We start from the raw sequence: 13,785 nt of genomic DNA, 5'->3' as shown, positions 1-13,785 counted from the left end.
AGAGGCATACAAGAAGTGATGTTTTTATCTTCCTATTAGTTTTCATGTGAATTCTTAAGGATATTTCATACCACAAAGCTATATATTTACTTTCAAAGAAACAAACCAGACAATATATTAAAATATATGTTGAGTTAGACAAGCAAATCAACTGAAATAATAAATGAAATTAGATTTCCTGTTTCATCTTGTTACAACTTAAAATATTCTCAATAAACCTCATAATTTGCCCAAAATTATATATGAAAATGCTGAGTGCCGAAGAATTGATGCTTTCAAACTGTGATGCTGGAGAAGACATTTGAGAGCCCCTTCGACTTCAAGGAGATCAAACCAGTCAATCCTAAAGGAAATCAACCCTAAATATCCATTGGAAGGACTAATGCTGAAGCTGAAGCTCCAATACTTTGGCCACCTGATGTGAAGAGCTGACTCACTGGAAAGACAGAAGGCAAAAGGAGAAGAGGGTGGCAGAGGATGAGATGGTTAGATAGCATCACTGACTCAATGGACATAAGCTTAAGCAAACTCTGGGAGACAGTGAAGGTCAGGAAGGCCTGGTGTGCTGAGTCCATGAGGTCACAAAGAGTCAGACATGACTTAGTGATTGAACAAGAAGAAGTTAATGTCATCTTGGTCAATGGCAGAGTAAAAAGAAAATCCCAATTACATGTACTCAGAGTTAACAACTACAGTCAAGTTTTTGAAAAGTTCTTAATGAGATTTTAACATGACCTAAACATTACTCTGCCTCAGTTGTAAAATTCCCAGGTTGTCTAGAGAAAAGTAATAATAGCTTTGAGAGCTGTTCCCAAGGTTCCTTAAAGTGTGACCCGGGATGCCATCCTGTTATATAAGAGAGGCTACTGGGTCCTCCCATTCTGCCTCCTACCATTTTTCCACATTAATCAAAAACACTTACTAGATGGCTGCTCCATGCCAGGTCCAATCTAGACAATGAAAATATATAATTTACAAGATGCATGTACTCCTTGCCTTTTCAGAGCTTATGGCTGAGCAGGGCAACAGGAAAGTAAACTAGAATGGTAACACTGGGATAAAAGCTACAAAGAGACATGGTGTTATGGCAAGACAAGGCCAGACTTATGAATCAAGGAAGGTTTTTCCAGGGAAAGTGATATCCAAGCTGGGAGCTAAAAGATAAGGAGGAACAAGCAAGCACAAGGTGCACAAGGTGGGCAAGAGATAACATGCAGAAGTCCAGGAACAGACTGGAAGAGAATAAAATACATAGATAGGGAAAAATAAAATAGGAATAGACAGCACTTTACTCACAGAAGGAACAGTAAATGGGATCCAAGCTCACATCTTTAGACTTCAAACACTGAGACCCCAGACCACTCCCATACTGTTTTGTACTTTTTAGCTTTCAGATTGTGCCTACACTTGATAGTACAATTATAAATTGATCATTTCTGCTATGAACATACTTACATTGCCCACCCATCTCCCCAAAAATGGGTGCCCAACAGTGGCTCATGTTAAAGGGAGAAATCTTAATGACCGGTCTTAAAAACAAGTTTTAGCACATTCATATACCAGAAACCATGGTGTCACAAACAGTCAGACAAGACTTAGCAACTGAACAACAATCCCAGAAACCAAACTATAAAAATATATATATAATGACAAACAAAAATATTAACCTTCTTTAGATGAATTTTCAATCAGGAAATGGTTTTCATTTGCTCTCTTTCCCAATCTAGCAGACTCCAACAGCCAAGCTATAGTGACTGCTGGTAAATTCCACTTCTTGGCAGCTTCATATTTAGAACCACCTGGCTCTTTCAAAACAAGATGTGTACTGGCAAACATGCCTTTCTTTGCATTGGACTTGCGAACAAAGTATTCCTGAACACTGAAAGTTACGTTTAAAAAAAAGCAAATGGTCATATGCATAATAGTTGGCAAAGAATAACATTTCTAATACAATGGTGTTGTCAGAGTTCTAAGTATAAGAAAATACTCACATTAGAAGTTAGTTATGTTTCTTAAATTAAGCTAATCCTCTTACAATACTTACTCTAGGATAAAAATGTATTGTTAAAATTAAACTTTTTAAAATTAATTATTTAAAAATGAGCAAATTAAACCAGACTTACAAGAAATAACCAGAAAGATCATCTATTTAATTGGTCATTACCCACCTACCCATCTTGTCTTTCCTCCCAGTAAAAGACATGGAACAACTAGGGGAGCAAAGGATGAATATGAATAACACAACCTCTAGCCCCATACCACAACTTCTCTAAGCATTTTCACGTATATCATTCGATCCTCTCAGAATTTGTGAAATACCAATATTTTACAAGTTATCATAAAGATACAACCTGGGAAAAGATGCAAAATTAAGTGTCTTCCTCAAGATCACAGAATATTAAAGAGAACACCACCATTTGAGATACAAACAGAAATGTCTTTGTTAAGTATCCCACATTTTCCCTAGTACTTTCAAGGATTCATTTTTCACATTTAACCCACTGATCAATTAATTTGGTACTTATTTTGGTATGAGATGTTGCTCCAATTTTATTGAATTCTTTTCCTCAATAAGCCAAAACATCACCTTTATCATATACTAAATTCCTGTTTGTATTTAGGTCTATTTCTATGCTTTCTGTCTGTTCACTTAACTTTCTGCTACTTACAGACATATTATCATCTGTGGGGTTTACAAAATATATTTAAATAACAATTTTATTTCAGAATTCTTATGACTTTCCTGCTTGCTAATATTTTCTTATGAATTTAAGAATTAGTTTGCTTATTGCCTTCTCTAAAAAATTCCTTTATAATGTTTAGTCTTCCTGTCCCAGAACAGGTACATCTTTCATACTCTTCAAGTCCTGTTTCCCTCAACAGCATTTTACAAGTTTCTATAGCTCTTCCAAGTTTCACTTTCAACTTTTTTCTTAAATCAAAATATAGTTGACACACAATATTAGTTTAAGGTGTACGATATAGTGACTCAACATTTAAATAGATTACAAAGGATCAATACCAAATCCAATTACATCCCCGTGACTTTTAAATTTTATAAGTGGAATTTTGTATCTCTTAATCCCCTTCACTAATTTTGCCCAGCCTCTTATTCCCTTCCCTTCTGCTGCTGCTGCTAAATTGCCTCAGTCGTGTCCAACTCTGTGCAACCCAATAGACAGCAGCCCACCAGGCTCCCCCGTCCCTGGGATTCTCCAGGCAAGAACACTGGAGTGGGCTGCCATTCCCCCCCTTCTGGTGACCACTAAACTCTGTATCTGTGAGTCTATTTTGGTTTCATTTTGTTCATTCGTTGCTACCTATTTTATCTTTTACTACAGATTTAGTAAAAGATCTCTGTTTTCACTAGCTCTTCTAACTAGCTGCACATATGAAGGTCAGTGACTTCTGCAGATTAGTATTTCATGTACTCAGTTTGCTGAATTTTTCTATGAGCACTGCTTTAGTCTACTGCCATATTTTCTTACTGTTCTTTTCTACAATTTGTTTTTTCCAAAAGCTTATTGTTTAGTATAAGCAAAGTACAGAACACAGCAAAAAAGGAAATACAAGATTTAGTGAATTATCATAAGATGAAAACCCTTATTTTCCCCACCCACATCAGAAGACAGACTCTTACCAGTCACTTCAGAACCTCTCCCCTCCCGTGTTAATAGCAGCCACTGTTTGGATATTTATAGTTATCACTTCCTTACTTTACAATGTCATGAACCGCCGTCCATGGTTCATCAGGTACTCATCAGATCTAGTCCCTTAAATCTATTTCTCACTTCCACTGTATAGTCATAGGGGATTTGATTTAGGTCATACATGAATGGCCTAGTGGTTTTTTCCACTTTCTTCAATTTCAGTCTGAATTTGACAATAAGGACTTCATGATCTGAGCCAGTCAGCTCCAGGTCTTGTTTTTGCTGACTGTATAGAGCTTCTCCATCTTTGGCTGCAAAGAATATAATCAGTCTGATTTCGGTGTCGACCATCTGGTGATGTTCATGTGTAGAGTCTTCTCTTGTGTTGTTGGAAGAGGGTGTTTGCTATGACCAGTGCATTCTCTTGGCAGAACTCTATTAGCCTTTGCCCTGCTTCATTCTGTACTCCAAGGCCAAATCTGCCTGTTACTCCAGGTGTTTCCTGACTTCCTACTTTTGCATTCCAGTCTCCTGTAATGAAAATAACATCTTTTTTGGGTGTTAGTACTAGAAGGTCTTATAGGTCTTCATAGAACTGTTGAACTTCAGCTTCTTCAGTGTTACTGGTTGGGGCACAGACTTGGATTACTGTGATATTGAATGGTTTGCCTTGGAAACGAACAGAGATCATTCTGTCGTTTTTGAGACTGCATCCAAGTACTGCATTTTGGACTCTTGTTGACTGATAGCTACGCCATTTTTTCTAAGGAATTCCTGCTCAGAGTAGTAAATATAAAGGTCCATCTAGTCAAGGCTATGGTTTTTCCAGTGGTCATGTATGGATGTGAGAGTCGGACTATAAAGAAAGCTGAGCACCAAAGAATTGATGCTTTTGAACTGTGGTGTTGGGAGAAGACTCTTGAGAGTCCCTTGGACTGCAAGGAGATCCAACCAGTCCATCCTAAAGGAGATCAGTCCTGGGTGTTCATCGGAAGGACTGATCTTGAAGCTGAAACTCCAATACTTTGGCCACCTCATGCGAAGAGCTGACTGATTTGAAAAGATCCTGATGCTGGGAAAGACTGCAGGCAGGAGGAGAAGGGGACGACAGAGGATGAGATGGTTGGATGGCATCACCGACTCAATGGACATGGGTTTGGGTGGACTCCGGGAGTTGGTGATGGACAGTGAGGCCTGGCATGCTGTGGTTCATGGGGTTGCAAAGAGTCAGACACGACTGAGCAACTGGACTTCCTTACTTTGCTTTATTTTTATCACTTCCCACCCTTAAACACTACATTTCATTTTTTATGTTTTTTGACTTCCAGGTTCCCTCTTCTTTCCATGCCCCCTTTATATTTGTTGGAGATACTAGATCATGAGGTTTCATTATTTTGATAAGATTGTTTCAAGATGGTTGTATATTCTTCATAAGGAGGCATATGTAGTTTTCTCTTTATTATGTGAATGTTGGTTTTCAATATCTAGATTCTTCCATTTATTAGGAGTCAAAATTTTACCATTTCTTCTTCATTTATTTGTTGGAATACCTCTATAAAGGGAAACTTTGTCTTATCTATTACTATGGATACAGTCTGATACAGACTGTACCAGGAAGGCAGAATAAATACGAGATCCTTTCTCCTCATTTACCAGCTTTCAAAAATAATGAGTTGTTTCCTAGCATCCTTCAAACATGGCCAATTAGCTTAGTTTTTTGGTGCCATTATGAAGTCATGATTGAAATATTATTTGATGATGTCTGGAGCCACTGCTGCTATTGACATTTTTCCTGTCTTTGGCCAGTGGCGGTCCTTTTGACACACCCTTCGTAGTGCAATAATATATTTGTTCTCCATTCTGACAAAAGGTTCCATACTCACTGGTATTTTTTCTGCCCCAGACGTAGAACTGATCATTTCTTTAAGCTTTAGTTTCTTTTAGTGGGAAACTGTATTTTAAGGTCACAACGTGGGTACTGGTGTTGCTTGTTACTATTGGGTTGACAATGACATCTAGGCTTATAAATGGGTTTTGAATTCCCCTTTGAACCAAGAGTTATTAAAAAGTTATAAAATGTCCAGTTGATACAGTCTTCATTTTCCATTTCTACTATTCATTTCTAATTTTTTTAGAAATTAGAAATTTTCAGAATAAATAGCATTCTTTATTTACAACATGCTTTCCCTCCGTTTCATGCCTTTCCATTTGAATTCAAATTTGTCTGATAATAAAATTGTACCCCTCTCCTTTCTTTTCATGTATCTTTGCCCATCTTTACTTTTTTCCCCAAATGTTCTAAATCACTTTGGTTTATGTGTGGCTCTTGTTTAAAAAGTATTTTAAGTGCTATTTCATGATATATTCTAAAAGAACTTTTCCTTTAATGTGAAAGTTAGTTCATTTATAATTATTTATGTAACAGTTTTCTTTTTTCTTAAACAGCCACCATTAAAGTTCACTTACAGGTTGGGCTAATTTGGATTCCAGAACTTTTAAATTCATTTTCTTTCTCCCCAAGTATTCATTATTTCTGCTTAACACTGCATTGCAGAGAAACAATTAATGTATACTGAAAAAGAATATGGCACACAGAAGGAAATAACACTGAGACAAGCAGTACCTTTAAATATTCCTTTTCCTGGTAGGTAAGCATTAATGCCTATAGTCTTAATACTTGCTAAGTACCTGTCTAACATGATTCTCTCCCTTCCACATTGAGCCACCACATCAGATACACAACATACTCCTCATAAATATTATAAGACATCCAGCAAAATGCTAATTTGTATGCTTTTCAGTAAGTAAAAACAAATAATACATACACCAAGATGGCAGGTACTAAAAATACGACATACCTGGCTCCAAGGTGATTTGCTAAGAATGTCAATGAGTCTTTTTCAGCTCCTACACATTGGCTGAATGAAAGAACACAATCCTCTAAAGGAGTCATTCCTGCCATAACTGGAACTGGTGTGAAGAGAGGATTTGACTTTGGATCAATTAAAGTCTGGTAGTCTATACAAGTTACCTTTTAAAAACAAGAAAAACATCATCAACCTGAAATAAGCGATTAGTGGTTAACACTGGTTCAGTTACAGTGAAAAGCAATATTACTTTAATATAAATGTGTATATGCTCATTCACAATACATTTAAAATTATAATATTAAAATGTATCAGTCATTATATAGGATATTAAAATCAGTCAGATTTATCATTGAATTTCCTAAATATTGCTTTAGATTTAATTTCTTCCAATGTAGTTATCATTTTTTCCTCTTAAGTCTTGGAAAGTTGAAAAAGTCAATGGTTGAAATTATCATTGATAAGCCAACAAGATGCAATAATACAAAAGTGCATGTCATGCTTTGTTAGTAAGAAAACAGGGAAAACCTAAATATGAGAAGACCTGGAGTCACTTTCCTAGGAAAGAATGCTGCTGATGTAGCCCCTCTATTCTACCAGAATTAGGACCAAGAAGCTTGCATATTTTATTATTTATAATTTCCTTTGCTAAAAGCAAAATCCAGACAGTGCCCAAACCCAAATACCAGTCTACCAAAACTAAAGTGCCAAAGATAGAAACATTCTCTCTTAGCTTCAGACATCCTTCAATACTACATTTGAACTGATGTGGTGTTTTCTTACCAGCCATGTGTTTGTTACAACTTCTCCCACAGTCGCCTGTACTTCACACCCCAGCAGAGGAACCACAGCATAATCAGCAACAACTCTGCTCTGAAGGGACACAATTTTTCCAGCATTTTCTCTTATGATGGCTGCAATATTAGATTCATTTTCATTACCAAAACCCAAAACTAGGAAACTCTTTTGGCTAAATAAACCTTCTTCGGTAACTGTAGAAACATCAGGGAGGCAATGACTGATGGAAGACTGGTGTTCTTGCAGAGAAATATGAGTAGAATCATTAAGGGGCTCCACATGAGTATAGTCACTGCAGAGCCCAACTTCGGACTTGGCAACTTCAACTGGAAAAGAAAAAGAAATGTTTTCTAACAGGTAATTTACTTTATAAAGTTTATCTCCTAGTAAGGATATAAAGGTAACAGGGAACCTGAGAACTGTGACCACAATTACAAAACTAAGGCTTTATAAGTATACAATGAAGAAAGAATATGACCTACCCCATCCTCTGGGTTCCCAAGACAGCAATGAGTATTACCATCCTGGGATAAGAGCAATCATGTTAGTATTCTAGGTATTCCTAGTGTACTAGAAAATCATGAAGCTCCAGTAACTCTGCAAGGGGCTTCCCTTGGGGCTCTGCTGGTAAAGACTCTGCCTGCGATGCAGACCTGAATTCAGTCCCTGGGTGGGAAGATCTGGAGGAGGGAAAGGCCACCCATTCCAGTATTCTGGCCTGGAGAATTCCATGGACAGTCTGTGGGGTCGCAAAGAGTCAAACATAACTGAGCAACTTTCAGAATTTTCCAAGCCCTGCTACCTGGGATTCCAACAAGCCTGGAAGCTATTCAAAGATTCTTTCCTATTAACATAGAGTTAGTTGCTCAGCTGTGTCTTAACTTTTTGTGACCCCATGCACTACAGTCTGCCAGGCTTCTCTGTCCGTGGGATTCTCCAGACAAGAACACTGGAGTGAGCTGCCATTTCCTTCTGGGGATTTTCCCAACCCAGGAAACTGAACCTGGGTCTCCCACATTCCAGGCAGATTCTTCACCATCAGAGCCACCAGGGACATAGGCACTGTACTTAATGCTTTTCGTGCATGTAATTAATCCTTATGATAATATAAGGCTAGTTCTATTGCTGTATCTACACCCATCCTTCAAGAAGAATGTCAGGTCTAAGGAGGTTATGTAATTTCTCTAAGGTCACACAATTATTAGCTGGCAGAAACGAGACATAAACCAAAGTTTGTCTGATTCCAGGGTCCATAACATTATGTTATAGTTGTTCTAGTTGCTAAGTCGTGTCCCACTCTTTTCCAACTCCATGGACTGTAGCCAGCCAGGATCCTGTTTATGGGATTTCCCAGGCTAAATCACTGAAGTGGGTTGCCATTTCCTTCTCCAGGGGAATCTTTCTGACCTAGGGATTGAACCCACATCTCCTGCACAGCAGGCGGATTCTTTACTGCTGAGCCACCAGGGAAGCCATCTTCTTATTTCTATCCTCATCTCCAATAGGCAGGACTCTCTTCACTTTAATTACTGTATATGGCTGTGTGTGTGTATGTACATATATACATATATAAATGATTCTTTACACTTTTCAACTAATGACTGTATATACACATGCATACAGTCATTAGTTGAAAAGTGAAAAGTCATGCTTATTGGAGAAAAGTATATATATAGAGTGTGTGTGTGTGTGTGTGTGTATATGTGTGTATATATATATATAAAGTACGTATATACACACTTTAATTTCTACTTAATGCAAGTATTTAAATTGCTCTGAGACTCTGAAGAAGCTGTCCTGTCTAGAGCATTTACTGATCAGTACGTCAGGAGACTCTCTGACCCTCAGTTTCATACTCTAAGGAATAAAGGATAACAGTGTATCTATAATTTAGAGCGATGTATTCCCAATGGCTCAGCAGGTAAAGACTCTGCCTGCAATGCAAGAGATTCAGGAGACTAGGGTTTAATCCTGGGTCAGGAAGTTCCCCTGGAGGAGGAAATGGCTACTCACTTCAGTATTCTTGCCTGAAAAATGCCAGGCAAGAGGAGCCTGGAAGGCCACAGTCTAAAAGGTCACAAAGAGTCAGACATGACTGAGCACACATGAGGATGAGTAAGCCTGGGTGGAAATAAAGGTTACATGATACCATAAAGCATTTAGAGAGTAGTTATAAAATGTATAATATAAAATGTAAAAACACATTTTTTTGCATTAAAATTGCTCACAATCACATCTAGGAGGAAAAAAACAACTTTGTTTGATGTTTCTGTGTAATCGGTGAGGTGGTAAGAAGAAAGAAGCCTGGTGGAAAGAAGAAAGAAATTTTAGACTACTACAGTAAAAACTGGACAAGGAAATGGCAACCCACTTCAGTATTCTTGCCTGGAAAATTCCACAGACAGAGGAGCCCAGTGGGCTACAATCCGTGGAGTCACAGAGTTGGCCATGACTGAACACATCAGTACATACTATAAAAACAAACTAGAAATACTATGTTCTTAAAATTATAAGTAAAACCCTGAAGTTATTAAAGGTTCAGAATAAAATAACACATTTTATAGCAGTTCATTTACCAATAGAACCCACTTTTCAAACAGATGTCATTCAGAAGCCTAACAGACACTTTTTGATAGCTTTTTCAATATGAAATAAACACTTAATTACATTCCTTCAAAGGTACTCAGGGATTCACTGAGATTTAATATCACCAAATCCTTTCAAAGTCAGTACACTACTAGCTGCTTCAGAAAAGAAGATCTGAGAAACCAATTGCCTGACTCCAACAAGCACCCTTGTTGAAGGATAGCATATAAAACTGCTTCCAGTCAATAGGTGGTCTTTTTGTACTAAAACATCCTAAAAAATTAGGATGATCTGATATGATACACTACTAAAGCATGAGCAAATGGTCTGACAAAAATCATTTTGCAGAACAATATGAACAGTGTGGATTATTAAATGTTGTTTTAAGCTTAAAAAAAAAAGGAAAATTGAAATTCTCTAAAACTATGTCAGAAATAAATAAAAATATGGCCAGCTAGACATGCAGAACCCTCTCACCATAAAACACCTAAAAATAGAGAATGAAATATTAAAGGTATCATTATAAATGCAAAGTTGAGTTTACAAAAAAAGCAAGGTAAATTCTCGAAGGCTAAAAATGAAGTGGTAGCATGAATCCAGAGCATTAAGTAATCACTAAAGGTAACAATTACCATCTATTTTGGCAGTGACCAACACCCTTAGGATTTAAGGATGTCATGTGGAGGGACAGGAGTCAAGCCTTTTATCCCACACTAATTAGAGGTGGGGCAGAGTATACCCTTCCACTCAGAAACCCTACAGGAAGATGTCTTCAGTAAAAATGTCCATCAAAAACCAATCACCCTGCAAAGAGATGAGAAGTACACGATTTTGGCTTTTAGGGGGCGGGGAGGGGTTTGTCAACACATCTCTCTTGGGAATCTGTCATCATAGGCTGGTCCTCAGAGTAGGTTAGGGCCTGATGGTCCAAAAACATCCAGCTAATAAGTAACTTAGGGGTGTCCTAAGTTGGGAAATTCCTAGGCTCCTGGCAGGTTTAAACATAAACTTTATCTGGAGGACCAAATTCTCTTCCCAGGCTTCCTAGAACCTCAAGTCCTAACAAGAAAGAGTTTATATAATAAATGTCACAAAACACATGAGGAAGCCAAGCATCATGAACAACAATCAGGAGAACTAGCCCTGTTCTTCATTCAGATGTTGCAACAGGTTTAAAATGTCTCAAGAAATAAAGCAAAAAAGCCCCACAAATACAGAACAACACACTACTGAAAGAACTAGGACTTCTACGAACTGAAAAAATACTGAACTTGAAAGTTTAATGGATGGGTTAAACATATTAAGCAATAGCTAAACAGAAAAATAGTGTTTTAGAAGGAAAATCTAAAGAAATTACATATAATAAATAATAAAAAAAGATGAAATTAGAAGGACAGATTAAGGACACAGAGCTAAAGGGGAGTTACAGAATATAGAGAAGGAAAGCAATATTCAAAGACATAATAGATGAAAAATTTTTTAAAACTAATAAAGGAAAAAAAACCTCACTAATTCTCTGATTCAAAAAGCACAATGACTTGCAAATAAGACAAATAAATGGTAAAACTCCAGGACACAAAAAATAAAAGGTATTAAAAATAGAGAAAAATAGATGCTGTTGCTGTTTAGCCACTAAGCTGTGTCAGACTCTTTTGCGACTCCATGGACTGCAGCCTGCCAAGTTCCTCTACCCATGGAATTTTGCAGGCATAAATACTGGAGCAGGTTGCCATTTGCTACTTCAGGGGAACTTCCCAACTCAGGGATCAAACCCTCATCTTTTGTGTCTCTTGCACTGGCAGGTGGATTCTTAACCATTAGTACCACCAAACAGAGAAAAAAAGATTTCCTACAAAAGAATGACAAGTAAGCTGACATCTGACTTCTTAATCAGCAGTCATGGAAACAGATGACAAAGAAAAAATATCTCCCAAGAGCTCTGACAAATTAACTGTCTAGAACTGTCTTTTAAGGACAAGGGAAAATAAAGACATTAACAGAAACTGAAGAAATTTCCAAAGGATATATCTTAAGAAAAAAGAAAATTATTCCAAAGGAGAGAGATCAGATGTAATAAGGAATATGGAGCAAAGAAGTAGCTAAATATGCTGGTAAATCAAAACAATTACTGAATATAGAAAACAACAATGCCTAATCGTGGGATTAAAGGATAATGAAAATACAAGACAAAATCACATAAGCTGAATATATTAACGAGTGCATGTGTAGAAGGTATGGTTGGTAGTGATGCTGAAGATAAATGTTATAAGGTCCTTATAATATTCATAAGAAAGACAAAAATTCTAATTAATTTAAAATTTTAAGCTATGATGTACATTAGATTTTCAAGGGTAAACACTGAAAACATAAAATAGTATATATAAGCTTCGAAATCAGTAGAGGGAAAGATGCAGAATTGGGAGTGTGATCTGGGGAAGGAAAAGGCAAGCTCAACCCATCCAAAAGACAAAAATGTTAAAAAAAAACAAACGAAAAACAAGGAAGCATGGAAAAATGGGACAAATAGCACAGAACAAGAGGGTAGAAAATAATCAAAATATATCACAAGTAACAATGTAAATCAACCAATTTTCAATTAAAAGAAAGTCATACTAAAAAAATACATATGTGAACAGGTATAGGTGTTTTAATATCAGATAAAATAGATCTTAAGTAAAATAAAAATTAGGGCAATGAGGATCACCATGTAATAAAACTTCAAAATACACACAAAAGAATTGAACGTGACAGAACTGCATGGAAAAAGTGACAGTCACCATTACAACAGAGGAGTTTAACATCTATTCCATGCATATGACAGAACTGACAAAATTTGATTACATCATATAAATGTATAAATTTCCAAATAATCATAGAAAACATTTTTCTGAGGCACAGAAGAACATTTACAAAAACCACTTCCTAAACACCTCACAGACCAAAGATATGATAAAGTTAGAAAATATTTAGGACAGAATTACTTTGGCGACCTGATGCAAAGAACAGACTCATTAGAAAAGACCCTAAAGCTGGGAAAAATTGGAGGTAAAAAAGAGAAACGTGCAGCAGAGGATGAGATGGCTAGATAGCATCACTGACTTAATGGATACATGAGTTTGCGCAAACTCCAGGAGATAGTGAATGACAGGAAAGCCTGGAGTGCTGCAGTCCATGGGCTGGCAAAGAGTCAGACACGACTCTGCGAGTGAGTAACAACAATAACAAATTACAAAAATTCTACATAAAAGATCTTTTGGGACCTCCCTGGTGGTAAAGTAGGTAAGAATCCGCCTGCCAAAGCAGGGGACATGGGTCTGATTCCTGGTCCGGGAAGAGTCCACATGCCATGGGCAACTGAAATCCATGTGCCACAGCTACTGAGCCCATGCCACAGCTGCTAGAACCCAAGTGCTCGAGAGCCTGTGCTCCACAGGAGAAGGCACCGGAAGGAGGGGCCCACACACTGCAATGAGAAGCCTGTGCGCCGTGACTAGAGCAGCCTCTCCTCTCCAAAACTAGAGAAAGCCTGTGTGCAGCAATGAAGACCCAGTGTGAGCAAAATACAAAAGTTTTTTTAAAACCTTTTGAAATACAACTAGTTGAGTGAGTACTTTCAGAGAAATCTATTGACATACTTAGATTAAAAGACTACCAAAAAAAAGCAAATCATGCAACTCAAGAAATCAGAAGGAATAAAGAATAAATTTATGAATCAAGTTAGTTTGCTAAAAAGACTAATAAAATTAGCCATTAAGCTTCCTAGTAAACACAGCTTACAAAAATTGATTCAGAAAAAAACAGAACTGTTATATCCATTAAGTGAATTAGTACTATAAATTTTCCTACAAAGAAACACTAGGCCCAAACAGACAGATGCGTTTCAG

General features: G+C 37.1%; 1 protein-coding gene across 4 annotated transcripts in view; it reads right to left on the bottom strand.

Annotated features, from left to right (window-relative positions):
• Positions 1-13,785, bottom strand: part of TOPBP1 (DNA topoisomerase II binding protein 1) — a 73,304-nt gene that overhangs the window by 34,576 nt on the left and 24,943 nt on the right. For all 4 annotated transcript variants that reach the window (XM_069565291.1, XM_069565296.1, XM_069565303.1 and 1 more), the window contains 3 exons: positions 7,301-7,641; positions 6,509-6,681; positions 1,668-1,879 (listed from right to left, as the gene is read on the bottom strand). In XM_069565291.1, the coding sequence (XP_069421392.1) occupies positions 1,668-1,879; positions 6,509-6,681; positions 7,301-7,641 (726 nt within the window). The remainder of the gene's footprint in view (positions 1-1,667; positions 1,880-6,508; positions 6,682-7,300; positions 7,642-13,785) is intronic.

The sequence above is a fragment of the Ovis canadensis genome, chromosome 1 (genome assembly GCF_042477335.2).
Source record: "Ovis canadensis isolate MfBH-ARS-UI-01 breed Bighorn chromosome 1, ARS-UI_OviCan_v2, whole genome shotgun sequence".
Classification (NCBI taxonomy): domain Eukaryota; kingdom Metazoa; phylum Chordata; class Mammalia; order Artiodactyla; family Bovidae; genus Ovis; species Ovis canadensis.
This window is presented reverse-complemented; position numbering and strand designations above follow the sequence as displayed.